The sequence below is a fragment of the Musa acuminata genome, chromosome BXJ2-4, assembly GCF_036884655.1.
Source record: "Musa acuminata AAA Group cultivar baxijiao chromosome BXJ2-4, Cavendish_Baxijiao_AAA, whole genome shotgun sequence".
NCBI lineage: Eukaryota > Viridiplantae > Streptophyta > Magnoliopsida > Zingiberales > Musaceae > Musa > Musa acuminata.
This window is the reverse complement of record NC_088341.1, coordinates 44,189,543-44,207,250: the sequence shown is the minus strand read 5'-3', so window position 1 is coordinate 44,207,250 and position 17,708 is coordinate 44,189,543. Positions and strand designations below refer to the sequence as shown.

The following is a 17,708-nucleotide window of genomic DNA, read 5'->3' as shown; positions in this document are numbered from 1 at the left end:
ATATTTTGTTTTTTTACAAAAGAGTAAATGGTAAAAGACGATATTGGAACTTAGATACTTGAGATAAATTATTAAAAATTTTACCAACTAAATTAATACTTGATGATATATTAGACTCATTAATCAATCTAAGTAGAACATCCATCTCATCCGATGTAAGTTTGAAACATCATTCAATAATTTCATAATTTAATTCTTAGATATTTTTTACCTTATTAGTCTTTGAAGATGTCAACTAATTTAGTTAGAAAAAAATTTCACTCTTAATAGTAACATCCTTTGATCTTATTTTCATCACTTACCCTTTACATTAAAAATTATCAGTATAACATTAAATTTAATTACTTATCAAAATATGATAAAAAAATTTTTTAATAATTTATCATAAGATTTTAATTCAAATCCCTTCGTCACTTATCCTTTATATAAAAAATAATATTATTAAATTAAATACTTAAATCCTTATCTATTAAGCTTATGCCAACCCTATGGTCACCCTTTTTTTTTATCCCCCCTTATTTTACCATACCAACAAATGTATAGTTCTTCCTTTTTGTTGGATTTTTTTTTTCTAAAAGTTGTTTATATTGCACACTAATAAATAAAAAATATTTTTTTTGGATAATTTCAGCTGCATGTTCCACGACAATAGGTAACAATCATAGCTCAAAGAACATACTATTGCACCGATTACCATGCCACTCGCAGCAATGAGGTTTCTGACCTTCTACCCACTACTTATTGACATGAAAAATAGAAATATCTTGCAATATCAGAATCTCCACAAAGTTGTTCTGTTTAACACAAAGCAATAAGTCAGCAACGTGGACATGCCAAAAAAAGAACCTGATCGATGACAAGATTACTCTTGAATCACTATATACCAGCAAAGAGAAGAAAGGAGGTGAAAAAGAATCATCACTGATTACAGCCGAACTGCAAGAACTAACTACAAATGCACATCTTCTGGAGAATGTGCTGTGGCAGTAGGTGTGGAAAAGCTACCGAGTAAATTTCTGTTGCTGGAAAAGAGCTGCATGGATAGCACACCAACCTTGGTAACTCGAGAATGCTGGTAAAGGCCATTAGATACCTTCATAAGATAGCTACGGGGATTATGCTACCGGCAGCAGCTTTTCTTTCAAGCGTGAAATCATTTTAAATGTTTCCTCTGCTTCAACCTGTTGACGAATGTCGGTCCTTGAAGCTCTGTCTGGATGGAATCTCAACAACGCTTGTTTATAGGCAGCATTAACCTGTAAATTTTATGGACAAACAGTGAGACAAACGATGAACATAAAGCCATGTCTTGCCACTACCAACAAACCTTGCAATTATAACTTCTAAGTAACAAGCATTTGGAGGATGAATATTTCAAAATCATAAAACAACACGCCACTAATTTTCATCTAAGTCAAGTTTACGGGTACTGTACAGCACACACATTTTCAAGGTCATGTCTTGCAAACTGATGGTTTAACCCTTAAAAAATAAAAACCATTACAAGAAAGCGCCTCCTGACAATCTACACAAAGGCATAACCTATCAAGGACCACAATCTACGTGTCACTTCAGGTCTCTTGGAATATAGACGAGTGTAAATGTAAGGCCACCCTGACCTAATTGGTATGAAGTCCTACTAAAATTAATGAAGAAATTAAGAGTTCACTGCAATTTATTTCTATTGTTTTGTATGATGCCCAGGAAAAAAAAAGGCTTCATTCGGGATCCACAAAAGAAGCTCTACCTAATGGTTGGTTCTGTAACAAGTGTCACGTTTAGTTTGAGACCTAATGCAAGACAACCTGAATATTCTTTTGTACAATACATCATATATAACCAACATTCTTCACGAAAGAGCAACACAAAATAAATAGCTAAATGATCACCATTCCATAATTCCAAAACCAGGACGATAGAACAAATAACTAGCGTAGCCAGAAGAAGAATGTGATCACTGTAAGCAACAAACCTCATGTGGCAAGGGAAATGGGCCCCCTTCAACATGGATGCCTAGTCCTCGTAGAAGTGAAGCCATGTCCCTAAATCTCCCTTCCATCTTGTCCAGTTCCCTTCTTACTTCAGCACGGAAAAGTTCTTTTAGATGTATAGTTTCCTCATCCTGAATTTGACAGACAAATTAGTAAATGTCCACAATAAAGATGTCATTAAAGAATTCCTATCTTATCTACATCATAGACTAACACAGAGAAAATTAAGGATCAAATGAGAAGAAAAAGGAAATCTTAAGAGGAAAAGCATAAACAAAAGTGTTGGTTTAGGACCATTTGGCTGCCGAACATTTGAATACCTTTCTTTGTGACTCCCTAATCTCTTCTACACGTTGCTTTTGCCTTTTCTCCATGTCCAACAGCCGCAAGCTTTCGGCTTTTCTCCTCTTCCGTAACCTCTGTGCTTCTTCTGCCTGCAAAACAGAAAAGGAAACCATTTGATACCTGATGTACAAATACATTTGTATTAAATAATACATGTGGTAAACAAAAGACAAACACTACCTATTCTACTGCAGAAGCCCCATTGGGTTCAAAAATTGTTTGAATAACTAGTTCCTGCTAGTAAAATCATTTGTATCAAATAATACATGCGGTAACCCAAGGGGAAAACCTACATATTCTGCTACAGAAACCCATTATGTTCAAAAAGTGTTTGAATAAATAGTTTACTAGTAACAAAATCATTTGTATTAAATATTACATGTGGTGAACTAAAGACAGACTACATATTCTGCTACAGAAGCCCCATTATGTTCATAAATTGTTTGAATAACTAGTTACTACTAACAAAATCACTCAAGTAATGCAGTGATCAGTAGTTCTTATTACTAAAGATACAAAGAACTGTTTCCTCTTCATGCATGATTGAGAGAACTTGAAAAGCATAAGAGAACTAAAAGTACATATGCTTGGTGAGATAAGTCATCTGGAGGCAATTTGGGAGAAGATTTCAGGCATTGATAAAATTCCACTTGAACTCTACATGGATTGTTTGGGAGGAACTTCAGCAATTGATATTCAATTACCATTAACTATTAGGGAGTGATGGAAGATAGAAATGTCTTAAACCAGACTGAACAAAATTTGTAAGTTACAGAATAGGATGATAAACCTGAATCTGTATCTCCCGCTTCCTAGATTCCCATTCTTCTGCATTAGCACGTTTGTACTCCTCAGATTCCTTGTGCTTTTCACGTTCACCAGTTATATCACTTTGAATCTCAGGTACATTTTGCATTATCATATATTTGTTCTGCTTTCCAAGATCACCAATAACATCACTCTTAGACAGCGATAAATCCTGAATAGATGCTCCAGTTTCTGGATTAGTTTCAAGAGTTGAGTCTCCATGAATGGCATCAATGTCACAGTCGAAGCAATGACTGCCATCTTTCATTCGTAGATCATCATGCAGTGGTTCATTAAGTGGATGCATTTGTTCCTTGGACGAGTTCTCTTTTGCCTCACCACTAACTTCATGATTAAGAGGGGGTTCATGTAGTGATTGGTTGTAAAGCACATCTTCCTTCTGATTCTGAAATCCAACACTGTCTGAAAATAAGCATTCTCCATCCCAAGCTTCAGATGGTTTTCCAGGACAAGTTCCACCTTGATCCTGGTAGCTTGTTTCAACCCTAAATGCATCTGTGAAGGAAGATTTTCCAAAAGAAACTTCCTCAGCTCTCTCCATGAGCCCAAACTCATCAACTTTGGAATGGATGTTGCTTTGCATTTGTACGTCTGGAGTAGAAACTTTGTTAAGATCAATAGTTCCCAAGAACTGGGCTCTGGGTAGACTACTTTCAGAAATTATGTTTCCCTTCTCAAAACTGGGCCCTTCAGAACTGATGCCAGTAGAGGAATCTGAATCTGCACTACAGTCTTTTCTGCTAGTACTACCCACAAAAGGATCTCCATTAAGTTCACTGCCCTTGGTCTTAGAGGTGAGGTTTGTTCCACTGTTTGAACAACTTGGACCACACTTGCCAAATAATCCTTTCAAATGCTCTGAACAGTTCTCATTTATAATGTCTTCCAAATCAACCATATTTTGGGTAGGTTCAGCCAATGGAAAACCAGGATCAGCACTTGATCCTGATGCACTAGCCTGATCCTCAGAACCAACTTGAACTGTTCGTGATTTTTTTTTTCTAAAAGCAGCTCTTTCCCACTGTTCTCGGATAAGTCCAGAAGAATCTTCCATAATCTCACAGTCAGAGTTGTCACTTTCACTAGTGTCACATTCTGAACTATCACTTTCAGATGAACTGCTTTCTGGATAATTAGGATATATACCATAGCGATTTCTAGGAGAACCAAAAACAGGATGCATTGTGGTTTTCCCAGTCATGCTAGAACAGAAACGACCCTCTTTAAGAAACATTCGACACTCATCATTATCGTTTTTTGTGTCCATTGTACAATTGCCAAACACAGAAAAAGCTCTGTTGGTTGAGAAATCCTGACCTGCATTATAGGGAGTGTCACCAATATCTCCCTCTTCATCATCGATGCGAATAACAGTAACCGGGCTACTACAATTGTTAAACCTAGAACACCCAGATCCTTGATGGGAAGATTCTGGGGCATCAATGATAATAACATCAGCTTTCCCTTTGTCAATATCAATGATCTCGATAGTCTTGCTTTTGCACCTTCCAAGGGTTCTCCTCCCAGTATGAGTTTTTTGTTCTGAATGACCCTTTGACATATCTAAAATTACATGTTATCTTGCTTAGACAGCTAATTAGATACAGTGAAGCCAAAAATCAATAAATCTGTGCTTCTTTTGATACTTTCGACCAACATCTTACTATATGCTGAATTGTGTCACAGAACACAGCAGCATCTGGTTCTTCAAGAACTAATTTTTCCTGTCACCACAAAACCATCAGAGAAGTACCTTTCAGAGAGAAGATAATTGTATCAATTGTCAATTCTGTCAACCAAGATGATGCATTATCTAAAATGCATATGAGTTCAACTTGAATAAAGCAGAGGTTGATTAAATAGAAGTCAATAAAAACTGGACCATAATAATTAGGATCACTCCAACCCTATTGGAATTGTGATAAGAATTCCACTCCCTTACTGTAGCATGTGATCCAAAACATAAAAACTGGGAATTAAATCTCATTATTGGCATGTGATCCTAGCATAGCAGGTTACATGAGAAAGTGATTCAATATGAACTATCACCCAGGATAATGAACCAAGCTAAGTGGTGTAACCCATAGCCATACCTGTAACATGAACTAAAACATGTACCAATCCCTGCAACCATCCAATGGGAAGCAAGTGAAACTCCACTAGCAACAAATATCCTATAAACTACTAGGAAGAATGTAGGATAATGATGGACAAGTACACAAAAATGAATGAAGAATGACCCTAAATAGACCATTGACATATATAATCTTCTAGAAATAATCCTGAAATTATCTTAAAATGAGATTGCATGCTATTAAAATCAAGAAACCACTATATGTTAGCAACAAATGTAGAAACAAGGTCTAACTGACAAATTTTAAGCTAATACTTCATCTAAGAAAAAGATCCTAAACAACTAAGATCACAAGTAATAATAACAAGACAGAACCATTCATCAACCAACTTCATTAACAGAAGAAAGAGCATAAGATTATGTGTATAAATTATAGATTTGACAGCCAAAAGAATGATATAGATGCTCGTATAGTAGCTGGTAATTGCTACCAAAAGAGTGATATACTGCACATAAATAGCTAAAGTAAAGTCACTCTCTCCCATATACATAATTTTGGCCTCATGAATAAGGGTATAAGATATCTCCTGTCCCAACTTCAATTATGAGCCAATGCCATCAGCTACAAACTGATAAATATGTGGTGGAAGTGTCAAACAGGCACAATGCAGAGAACCACCATTGGTTAGGGTGTCAATGATGACCAATAACTAGAAAGCTGAACCAAAAATTTTGGGTCCATCTGCAAATTAAGGTCTGATAAACTCAAATGTGAATCCGAAACCCGCACAAATCTGATGATTATCGGATTCAGATCCTAGGTGAATTTAACCTGATAATGCCCCTTACATTGGTTCAGGAAAAAACTTTCTGTATGCCACAACAGAAGGAAGAGGCTAATAAAACGACAAAATATGTGAACAAAAGCAACCACAATGGTACATGGCCAAATTAAAAAGAGGGGCAGGGAAAAGAGAAATGGGTTAGCATAAGATGCAAGAAGAGCTCCTTTTCTCTTTTTTATAAACTAAGATGTCAGGTTGGTCTCAGCTAGAACAACCAAAAAACCTAAACTCACTCGGTTTTGAGTCATTTATCCACAAAAAACAAAAAGAAATAAAGAAACATATTGGTTGCATCTTGAATCTCACTAAAATTTAAAACCACTGTCAAAAACATCCAACATGTTTATTTCAATTTGATGTGATAATAAAAATTTAGAAAACCCTTGCACAAAAAATTAACAGAATATCAACTACTCGTTTTTCACCTTTTATACCTATAGTAAGGATATAACAGAAGCAGCAGCACACTCCAGGCAAATCAAGGCTATCAGACGCCAAACTTTCATGATATGGTATAGCGCACCAAATTAATATCAAAATGCAATTTTCAGATAATTCTTTTTTTTTGCTTGAATCACAATTTCAACATCTCTTCCAAAAGTTAAAAATAAACAGCATTAAAAGAATACTAGATTCGAGTTCATGAAACCTGACTTTAGCACATTCAAGCTGAAGACAAGTCCAACAGAAGTTGTTTTTGGCAGACTGAATATGCCCTATAAAAGCACAATGTACAACTCCTCAACTAAACATTTGTATCCTTCCTGCCCTCCTTGCGATAGATTAAATGTTATTTAGATTACAAGTAAATCCATGTTTACGATCTGCATTAACAACACATAAGTAGGTTCAAGGAGTAAGCTTACCCTTTTTTGGCATACAAATGCGTCGAGGAGCATGGGCAAATGCAACATTCAACAAAGTTGTATTGCCCATCAAAATAACAGGATCTTTTGTATTTCTTAAGAGACCCCAGACTGATGTGGGAACTGATTGATTGGATATTGTAACTATCTGAACAGTACAATAACCAAGAATTAAGAAAAATAGATGCTTATAAGTTGGAACAAAAGCCAAGACCCAGCTAAGCTTTTACACAAGTAAACCAATGCCACAACAATGTTTCCTTGTTAAAAAAGCTGAAGTGAGATACGATTGGAGGATTTATATTTAGCCTTCAAAGATGTTCTCTATTGTTGGTACTGTCGTAGCTTGATTACTGTTAAATCAGAAAAGGAAAACTACCACTGTTAAATCCCCAAATTTTCAAACCACCAGGGAATCACTATCGACCATATCAATCATCGAGCAGACTATCGAGACATATTAGATTGAATTATAAGCCAAGAAAAGCATGTTGCTCAGCCCCATGAAGAAAATCGACCATTTTTGGTTCTCTTTCTCTATCCTTTCCTTTAACCAGCAGTTGATCATGTGCACGTCTTGCAAACCATAGCACCATGGTTAGACACAGCACATGTTCAATCTCGCCAGCCACCACAAAATCCCACCCTAACCCCATCTAAGCCGAACGAACATTTCGGGGCATGATTAAGATAATCGGCTCCCAGCGATCCCCAAAAGTACCTCATATTGATAACACCAAAACGCCAATCGGGTGATCGAGTTGCACTCTACAATTCGCCCAAAATATCAAACGAAATTGCAAAGTACTCCAAGAATTTGATTCGGACCACCTTAGAACTCCGGCGTAAGAACCGAATCACATGGAAATCGCAAGAACCAAGGAAGAGACGAATATACTAGCGAAGTTCCAGAAAAATACTAGCGAAGCTATAAATTAGGGAAAGAACCAAGGAAGAGACGAATTAGGGTTGAGCAAGAACAAGCTTTGGGGCAATCGAATAGTGAGGGGGGTCAGATCGAAGAGGAAAAGAACGAAATCAAACGAACCTACCGCCACGGGAAGAAGTCACCCGTTGATCCGCAGACTCGTGCACGAAGAAGGAGGAGGTGGTGCCTCCCAAAACTTCAAAGCGGAGAGCCGTAAGCAAAACGTTTCCCCATTTCGACCCGCCCTCGCTCTCGCTCCCACGACGAAACCGGAATCCAATAAGAAATTGAAAATGAGGAAAAGGAAAGGGGAAACGTAAAGCCGTGGGTCGGGGAGCGAGCCGATGGGATGCTCTCCAACACGTTCGACCGTCTGTCATTGTGGGTCCTATCTATCATGCGGCTGGTAGGCACAGGCGATTGGAGGAGGACGGTCGAGACGGGGGATTGGAGCGACAACAGATCGGGGCGGATTGGATGGGATCTATTCCCGGGTCGAAGGGAGTCCGGAACCCAAATCACAATTGATTCGGGTTCATTAGCGAAGAATAGAGAAGCGGCCAGTCGTTGACCAACCGACCCTGCCGCGAAGTTTGGGGGTTAAAACCTCGTGATTCGTGCTGGTACAGACGATAGGACGACTGCCCCTACCATTGTACTCTTTCTGGTAGTAGTAGTAGTAGTTCATTGCGTCCTATTATATACTCGTACGATGAGTCATTATCCACTCTCAATCATGGAGACTATTGATTCGTATGCTTTGGGTCACATTATGTTAAATCAACTTCCTCCTCTCTGTCTGTCTTCCAGATTAAGTTTGGGGCACGGCACAGAAACGGAAGATGTGAATCAAAGGTGAATCATTATGACAGCATGATGTTACTTTGCATGTATTAAGCTGAGTGAGTTTCCAAGTCACTCTCCATGAAGTGAATGCTGAGCTGCCATGCAAATTGTTTGTGCTGGTCCAAGTCACTGTAAATTGCCATATATTCGAAAGAGTGCTTCACGAGCAACCTTCCTTGGAAGGATGCACAACTGCTGCATCTGATCGGTATATGTATGGATGTATATATCAAGCACGCTGTAAGCTTTCACTTTGGCAAATAATTGAGGCAACTTTGCATGGCTTTCTATAGCTTCTGCAAAAGCATGATCTTTAGAGTCATCTTTCACTGCTTTGCCTTGGGGAAGTATATGCTTCAAGAAGTTCTAATCTGTATCGAACCAGCAGCCGGTGATCTTTACATTTGATGACAGTGTTGGAAAGATACATTTGACTCCATCAGAAATGGGATGACCGCAGAAGAGTGGCTATTGTAGAAAACAAATGAAAACATGCACCAAAAGCTGCAAGCAGAATCCACCAGTATCAAAGCAGCAGTCGGGGGTGAATGCTTGCATGGCGATGCCGCAGAACGCTTCCTTGCCAGCCGCATCTCTCTCCGTCCTCGAAAGATCTATCGACGACGACGAGCCTAATTAGTTTGTAACATGGCGAGTAGCCAGCCATAGCCAATCAGAGCCTCTCCTGCCGCTTCATTGTCGCAGCCACATACAAAGATCTTGCGGCCACTCACCTCGGTGTAATCCAATCTGTAGCCTCATATGTATCCTTATCCATGCCACTGAGGCTGTCCTCTCCTGCAGATTTGTGTACCCCGAGAAGGCTGCCTAACTCAAATTTTATATAATTTTCATACCAAATGGATTTAGAGACATTTATACAAAATCACTGGGAAGCAATTTGGATAATACAATTTCTAGCATGATTTTTTTGGGGTAGAAATTTTCTTGAGTTATGTGCTTGACTATACTGGTCATAAAATTTTCTTCCTGAGGGAAAAGAAATTGGAATGAGAGATGAAAGACTGCAGCAAAGAACTCACATCAAATGTTTGTCCAAGACCCAAAAATGTACCAAAAATGTATGATGAAATCCCCATGCCAAACAGGTTCTGAGCATAATATAGTTGCAAGCAGATACAGCAGGAAGAGGAGAAGTTTGCAGCACCAAATCCATGCAAGTGTTGCACTACAGGAAGGAAAGAATAGACTGAGAGAACAAGAGCAGCATGGGAGTGCATCATCTTCGTGTATACCAATGGCTTAAATCCTCCCTTGTCTTCCAATCCCTGTGGAAGAAGTTGAGCTCCCGCCGCCGCCGTCGCCGCTCCCCGTGGTGTGCTTTGCTGCCATGGCCAACTGATGGTGGTGGTGATACGGCGACGCTGAAGGCGGCGAGCCGTACACCTGTTGCCCCATCATCATCGTCATTCCGCCGCCGTACATCGCTGCACCGCCGCTGCTGGCGAAACCGCCAGCATCGTTCGCCATGCTCATGGCAGGGCCGCCGTCAGGCTGGGGCTGCGACGACGAGGACGAGCCCGCCCCCTTCTCGCCCTCCGTCTCCCGGAACCTCTGGAGGTAGACCTTGAGGGGCTCGACGTATTCCTCGAAGCCGAGCGTAGTCATGGCCCAGAGAAGGTCGTCACCGTTGATGGTCTTGCGCTTCTCGCGCTGGCACTTGTCGGAGGCCTCGCCGGTGATGAAGCTGATGAACTCAGACACGCACTCCTGCACCGTCTCCTTGGCGTCCTTGGAGATCTTGGCGTTGGCCGGGAGGGCCTTCTTCATGATGCGGCTCACGTTGGCGATGGGCAGGAAGCGGTCCTGCTCCCGCAGCGACGACAGCTCCCCCGCCGCCCCCAACCCCGCACCGCTATTGTTATGCCCGCCCGATTCGTTGTCCGAATCGGCCATCCGCAAAGATCAAACCTTTCGCCAAAAAGGAACACTAAAGATCTCCCTTTTGTTCGAGACTTAGACGGCGAACACGGTAAGATGACCTCTTCGTATGGAGATTACACTAGAGAGTTTCGTCGGAACAAAAATCAGGGTCCATAAGGGTTCCAAGATCGGCCTTTTTTGCACAAAGACGAAAGGAATCAGGATCAAGATAGCAGGAAACCAACACAAGCGACTGATGTGACGTCGCCGCCTCTGCGCGCAGCCAGAGTCGATTGAATCGAGGAGAAAGAAGGGGGCGTCGAAGTATATGAATCGAATCCAAGATGACAACTTCCGCCTACGCCAGGGAGAAACGCGAACAGAGGAACCCTAGAAACCCTGGAATTCCAAGGATCAACAGTGCATCCAACTCCACGGCCTCCACCACCAAGAAAGAGAGAGAGAGAGAGGAGCGGGCCAGCGATGCCGTGTTCATCGGATCTTTGGTCCTAATATCTCAAAGAAGGGACGCGTGGCCGCTGGCTGGCCGTTCGTTTCTGCCTAAGGATGAGCCGCGTGGAACCCAGTCAACCGTCGGATGGACACCGACGACGTTAATCTCAGTCGTTGATTGCGGTAGGCCAAGTGACGTGGTAGCCGTCCCGACGTGGCTTCTCGCTGGCCAACTAAATCCCTCAACGAGGATTACAACGCCGGAGAAGTCGATGTTTTAGGGAGGCGCGATTTAGATTCCCACACGTGCCATGCACGTGATCCCTGAGACGAACTATTTTGACCTCATCGCTCGTCGGAGGTCAATCACCGCTTGTCTTGGACAGTCAACCAAGTTTACCTTGGAAATGGATGCGAAGGGAACAACACAGAGCAGAGTCACTGCCCATCTTGGCGAGTGTGGTGTTGCATCCACAGAGCAGAATTGTCTGCTTGAGTTGGACAACAAGCAATAGTTCTTGCTTTGATAAAGAAGAACAAACCAGGCCTCAGAGCTGCAATTCATACATAACGGAAGAACACTCTGCATCTGAACTTGCCAGAACGATAGGAAATGGTGGAAAGGAAGTAGCAGGATGATTTGGCTGGAGTTTTTGCCCACAGCTTTCATATATTCAAGCTCGTCAGTGGCCTGGCTTCCCCTCTTCGCCTGTGCCGATGCCCTCATCTCCGCGCCTGGGCCACCACGTTCTCCGTCTTCTCCGTCGCCCTCGCCCGCTGCTGGCCGACCTACTCCTGAAAAGGTCAAGAATCATCTTCATATAAGGCTCACATCATATCATATTGGTCACACAATACAATTGTAGCTTGTAAACTCATTTAGAACATATCAAATAAATCATGACATATTATATCATGATGAGTCAAAACCTAATAAACCCTTAATTGACTTACTTGAACCGTAATTAAATTGGTCCAATTAACTCAAATAGAATCCAATTTTATGTAGCATGCATATAATTGCTATATAAAACAAGAGATATAAAATAAATATCTGATAATAATTAAATTCTTAAACTTGAAATTGAATGTGTAACTTATATTTAATCGAAACATCATTTAAGAATCATGAAAAGATAATTATAAATTTAGATCTAATATTGGAATATTATGAATAACAACTGACATGATTCTAATATTAAAATTGACGAAATAATAATGAGTTTGAAATTAATAACCTCATCATGCATTAACTTAAAAGAATTCAAGAATAACTAAATTATAATTTTAAATTTTACAAATAAAAAGAAAAGAAGAGTCAAAGATGGAAACCTGCTCCTCAATTATTAAATAGGGAGGGGCCTTTCCATCATTAAATAAGAGAGGATGTGACTTACCAAAGAAGTCTATTATGATTTTTTTTATAATATTTAATTAGTTAATTAATTAATTAATCTAGTTCCTTTCTTATCTGCTTGGATTAGGAATTAAATCACCTTTGACAATTAACTTCCAATCTAAATACGTCAAAAAAAATAATTATATCACTTAATTGGGATACAACTCTAATTATATCATTTTTAGTTTGATTTATCATGAATTTAATTAATTGATGATTACAACATATCTAACTTCAGTATTAGAGGAAACATAGTGAGAGCCCCTCCTAACATTGATCCGTGTTAAGAGGAGAAATAGGTTCAACATTTACCTCTTATGACGTTATCTCTTGTAATGCAAATCAAGTCCAAATTGAGTTAGTCATTCTCCTCAACGGTGAAAGGAGGGTATAATAAGATAATCACCTAATAAGTACTCCACATGAGTACCCCAACAAAGATATTATATTCCCTACCTATATTATCTTTATCATCATCAAAGGATAAGTATTTATATTTTCTTCGATCAGTGTTTCTAGGTCAATTCAAACGACCCCTCCCCTCTAGTATTGATAATTGTTCAATGACCTTAAGCTCTCTTCACCACTAGGAATATCGACCCACACGATGGTCTTCACAGAGGTCTTCATTAGGTTAACCCATTAGGAAGGAGGTAAGTGTTCTGAGGCAAAATAAGTGAGGAAGAAGAGTTTGGAGGATCAGGAGACTCAGAATGCAGGTGAGACTCCTCTGTTACAAAGGCATCATATATAGACAGCGAAGGGAGATTGTTTGAATTCCAAACATTTATTCTTTTCTTATTTTTTCACCTCTAGAGTCCTACATCTTTGCATCAAATTTTATATTTGTCACTCCTCCAATGCGCATCTCAATATTTCTAACTTGGGTATTAAAGAAACTGCATGAATAACTCATTCTAATATTGGTTTCATATACGAGGGAGATGACTTAGATTTGACATTACATCGAGGGCCCTTAATACCTCATAACGCATTGGCTCTTTTATCATAACGTTTGATTTATACCGTGTCTATTTAGTCATTATTCAAAGGATACATAATAATAATAATAATAATTTTAATATTTTAAAATTAACATATAAAAAAAAGGAGTCCACGAACTTATTTCAACAAATCCTTAAATAAAAATAAAAAGGGGACCCACCAATCCTTAAATAAGAGAGAAGCGACTTTGCCGAAGGAGTTTATTATGATGATTTTTGGAATAAGTAATTAGTTGATTAATTAATTAATCAATCTAATTTCTTTCCTCTCTACTTTGATTATGAATTAAATCTCCTTTAAAAATTAACTTCATATCTAAACATGTCTAAAAGGGAATTAAATTACCTAACGGCATAAAATTCTGATTTATGCCAATTTTTAGTTTGATTCATCATAAATTTCATTAATCAGTGATTAAAAATTATTTAATGATAAATTAGGATAATTCATTCCTTGTGTACATAATATTTAGATATGTAAATGTCAAATACTGCATGCTACCAACACTGTAAGACAAGGCAAACATATGAAGAGATTTGTGTAATGTCAATGTAGCACATGAGCGTAATAAAAAATGTCATGAATATACTTTGCCGAGGAACTAATATCATTTGCGTTGCGAAAATAATCGAGTGACATGAGATTTTTGATGAAGGAAACCTATGAACAAGAAATCATGAAAATAAACAAGCTAGCAAACGATGATAATACGAGACCAAATGAATAAGAAATCATGAAATTGGGAATTGTTGAAACCAACCAAGAGAATACGTGTTTGGACTTCATGATAGAGAAGAAGTAACATTGTCTACCATAAACAAAGCTACAGAAGTCCTCCTACGTGCAAGCTTCTTCTTTGGGATCCAAAGCGCACATCACGTACTTGGAGATCACGTCGACTCTTCGTGCATGCACGTACTTGTTCCTATAAAGTCCATCCATGAGACGCAGTATACACAACAGCCTCCCCTGACCCTTTCACAAGAAGCCCTGTTGAGAGTTCTTGAGGATGAAGCCATCATCGTCTCTGTCCTTTCACCTGCTCCTCCTGCTTCTACTGCCACAGTTGCTTATGGCAGAATATGCAGGTGGCCCTTATCAGAAGGCGCCGGATGACGACGGTGATAAGCTAGACAAGCATTACTACGCACGGAGCTGCCCCAGCTTTGAGGCCATCGTCGGCAGCAAGATCGCTCACTGGCACTCCGTCGATCCCACTCTCAGCCCCGGCCTCATCAGGTTGCTCTTCCACGACTGCGCCGTCAGGGTACTCGACCTCTCACCGATTGTCTCCATCTTCGCGCGTACAATCCAGGTGTACTGATGGGTGGATGGGATGGTTGGGTGCAGGGATGCGACGCTTCCATCTTGCTCGACAACCCGGGAGGGGAGAGGCGATCGCCAGTGAGCGCGACCCTGAGGGGCTTCCACGTGATCGACGACATCAAGGCGGAGATCGAGAGGCGGTGCCCCAAGACCGTCTCCTGCGCCGACATACTCGTGGCTGCAGCGAGGGATGCCACTCTTATGGTACTGACGCCGACTACTCCATCTTCTTCCTTTGCGATTTAGATCGAAGTTGCCGTGCGTGAAACGACGGGCATGCATGCATGCATGCAGGTCGGAGGGCCATACTGGGGGAACGTCTATGGCCGAAGAGACGGACGCGTTTCCATTGCACAGCAAGCTGAAGCCCTTCCCAAGGGCCGTGAGAGCATCACCCACCTGATCGATTTCTTCGAGTCAATGGGCTTGGACATCCTCGACCTGGTGGTCCTTTCAGGTAAACACGCCACCATCTCCACCCCTCTCTTCCACACTTACAGCAATGGAACGTAAGAGCCATCTCGTCTTCTTGCTGCGGCAACCACGCAGGAGCTCACACCGTCGGACGAGCAACGTGCCAGTCGATACAGTACAGGCTCTACAACTACACAGGCGTCCCGAGCAAGTCCGATCCGTCCATCAACCCCAGGTACTTGAACTACCTGAAGAGGAAGTGCCGGTGGCCGTCCGCCTACGTCGACCTCGACGCCGCCACCCCAACCAAGTTCGACAACGCATACTACAGGAACCTCGACAACAGGATGGGGCTGCTGTCGACTGATCAGCTGCTGCACTCCGACTCCAGGACGGGGCCGCTGGTGGCGGCGTTGAGCTCTCAGCCGATGGTCTTCGTGCATCAGTTTGCCAGGTCCATGAAGAACCTGGCCGACACCATGGTGCTCGAGGGGGACGAGGGGGAGATCAGAACCAACTGCAACTTCGTCAACGAGTATTGATGCAGATGAGTCACTGTGTTGTAGCTGTTCATGGATGTCTTCGGTTCATGCAGTGAATGAGAAGGAGATGAATAAGGAGTTGCAGTGCCAAATCTGTTGTCATGCTTTCCACGTGTCGCGGAACATTTTATATGCAATTATCTGAGCTGCGAAGAATTTACTGAAATAAGTTAATCACAAGAAGAGATTTATGCGGAAACAAATAGCTAAATTTTACTTGAAGGATATATGATATGAGGATTCAGATTTCTAAGATGTAGGCTACTAACATTATGCCTTAATTATTAGAATACTTTTCCAAAGATACTTAATTGAAATAAAATTACCATATCTATTTCCTCTAAAATGAGGACAAGCTGACAACTTATTATTAAGTAACATGCCTACTTCAAAATTTATAGGCTCCAACTTCTAATTTCTAGCTTAAACTAGTTTATAGTCGAAAAACATTCAACGAGAAGTAAAATAGCAATATCTATTATATTGTTGCCCATTAGGGGTGGGTCTTCGTTTGTACTCATAACTCATAACTTTTTGGATATAATTGACATCTCCAATTGAATATTTAATGATTCATTTCTTTTAAATATGATAATATTCATAATATGAATATCACGATAAGAGCCTGATGGGTTAACTGGCCTATCAAATTTATTTGGTCCAAACCATTGGATAAAATATTTAAATTAAAATTGATAATAGTATACTTATCACACCATAATTCAACAATAATAACTCCTTATGGCCCTATGCACTATGTGCACCCAATCCCTAATTGTAGATGACATTATAACGATTGTTTGACTTTATCTTCGTTAGTTTTCATCCTTTTTTCATTAGCAAATAGTGATTCCTTCGGCAATTAGTGACTGCAAATATCGAACACTAAACGGTGATGATGATTTCTCGGTATTTGTCTCGCTTTCTCCTTCTCATCCCATCGCACACTCCCTTCGCCTTCTTCCTAGCTTCCCCCTTTATCGCAACACCCCTGTCCACCCTGCAACTCCGCCTCATTAGTCGTCACAACCTTCACCCACTCCCATATGCCTTTCCCCGATCCTCCTCTATCTTCTCGTTATCTCTCCCATGGATTATAATAATTTTGATTATATTTATATATGAATATATTTATCTTTTATTATGTAAATTTTAATATGCTTAATTAGATTTGATAATAGTATTATTTAAAAAATAAATAAATAAACTAATAAGGATGATACAGAGAACTCGTAGTTTTCTTGCTCCAACAAGGATTCCTCATCCCCATCTCGCCTCGTCTAAATGGGTAATGGGGTAGGGATGGGGGATAGGGAATGAGACGGGGATAGGGGTGGGGGAAGCATTCTCTATCCCGTCCTACCCTGTTGACATTCCTATATTTGAGACGGGGATGGTGGTGGGGGAAGCAAGCTTAGCTTGGGTCAACTATCGTAAATCAACTCAGCTTAAATTAGTTGGGATGGTTTTACTTAGACCTAGCTTGGTCGAGCATTATGTGCATGTGAGCTCGACATGCTGTCACGGACAAACTTCTAAACAAGGTATTTGATGTAATGCTTATGTATGTCCGTGTCGTTTGGCATGTTCATGCCTTGTACAGAATGTAAAGGGGCGGCCGAAGGCTTAATAGTCTCATTTTAGTTGGGTTGGTGGCCTCTTTAGGCTTGTAAATAAAGGTTGTGTCATGTAGACACGTGCGAGAGCTTTTCGGTCTGTAATGGACCATTTTACCCTTTGTTGTGCCACTGTTCAGAGCTTGTAAAGTCTGTTTGTAACTTGCATTGTCTATGAAGTGTTTTTCGGACATGTTTGCTTGTGGATCCCGATTGAGGCGTTTTCTCTAGCCCGTTCTCTCTTTTGTTGGTCCTAAGGGACAATGGGAGGCTTCGGGGAGGCTGACCTTTGCGGACGGACACGCAAGGGTGCCGCACGACTTAGGCAAAACCAGCTAAGGTCGTG

The 17,708-nt window shown here is 40.5% G+C and overlaps 3 protein-coding genes across 10 annotated transcripts; 1 reads left to right on the top strand and 2 right to left on the bottom strand.

Annotated features, from left to right (window-relative positions):
* Positions 1-747: 747 nt before the first annotated feature.
* LOC135611148 (uncharacterized) lies at positions 748-8,158 on the bottom strand. Of its 8 annotated transcripts, none has more exons than XM_065106511.1 (6): positions 8,002-8,158; positions 4,829-4,888; positions 3,127-4,727; positions 2,312-2,425; positions 1,973-2,122; positions 748-1,256 (listed from the first exon to the last, which is right to left on the bottom strand). In XM_065106511.1, exons 3-6 carry the CDS (start codon positions 4,723-4,725, stop codon positions 1,116-1,118), a joined length of 2,004 nt encoding a protein of 667 aa, XP_064962583.1. In that variant the 5' UTR covers positions 4,726-4,727; positions 4,829-4,888; positions 8,002-8,158; the 3' UTR covers positions 748-1,115. The 8 variants fall into 8 exon arrangements, with proteins under 8 accessions (XP_064962583.1, XP_064962584.1, XP_064962582.1 ...); XM_065106512.1 differs by having other exon boundaries at positions 7,998-8,157; XM_065106510.1 differs by adding an exon at positions 6,950-7,097 and having other exon boundaries at positions 3,127-4,888; positions 8,002-8,157.
* Positions 8,159-9,795: 1,637 nt separating this feature from the next.
* LOC103982536 (nuclear transcription factor Y subunit B-3) lies at positions 9,796-11,107 on the bottom strand. The gene has a single exon (XM_009399492.3). It carries the CDS (start codon positions 10,638-10,640, stop codon positions 9,987-9,989), a length of 654 nt encoding a protein of 217 aa, XP_009397767.2. The 5' UTR covers positions 10,641-11,107; the 3' UTR covers positions 9,796-9,986.
* Positions 11,108-14,437: 3,330 nt separating this feature from the next.
* Positions 14,438-15,838, top strand: LOC135611150 (peroxidase 7-like). The gene is made up of 4 exons (XM_065106515.1): positions 14,438-14,731; positions 14,815-14,994; positions 15,085-15,247; positions 15,340-15,838. Exons 1-4 carry the CDS (start codon positions 14,474-14,476, stop codon positions 15,744-15,746), a joined length of 1,008 nt encoding a protein of 335 aa, XP_064962587.1. The 5' UTR covers positions 14,438-14,473; the 3' UTR covers positions 15,747-15,838.
* The last annotated feature ends 1,870 nt before the right edge of the window (positions 15,839-17,708 follow it).

Bases quoted from the DNA above. Each gene is read 5' to 3' on its own strand.
- LOC135611148 (XM_065106506.1), bottom strand. From the start codon at position 4,725: ATGTCAAAGGGTCATTCAGAACAAAAAACTCATACTGGGAGGAGAACC. The intron at 2,426-3,126 runs GTTTATCATCCT...TCTGTTTTGCAG, and splicing joins AGCGGGAGATACAGATTCAG to GCAGAAGAAGCACAGAGGTT. The intron at 2,123-2,311 runs GTATTCAAATGT...TGTCAAATTCAG, and splicing joins TTAGGGAGTCACAAAGAAAG to GATGAGGAAACTATACATCT.
- LOC103982536 (XM_009399492.3), bottom strand. From the start codon at position 10,640: ATGGCCGATTCGGACAACGAATCGGGCGGGCATAACAATAGCGGTGCG.
- LOC135611150 (XM_065106515.1), top strand. From the start codon at position 14,474: ATGAAGCCATCATCGTCTCTGTCCTTTCACCTGCTCCTCCTGCTTCTA. The intron at 14,732-14,814 runs GTACTCGACCTC...GGTTGGGTGCAG, and splicing joins TCCACGACTGCGCCGTCAGG to GGATGCGACGCTTCCATCTT. The intron at 15,248-15,339 runs GTAAACACGCCA...GCAACCACGCAG, and splicing joins CGACCTGGTGGTCCTTTCAG to GAGCTCACACCGTCGGACGA.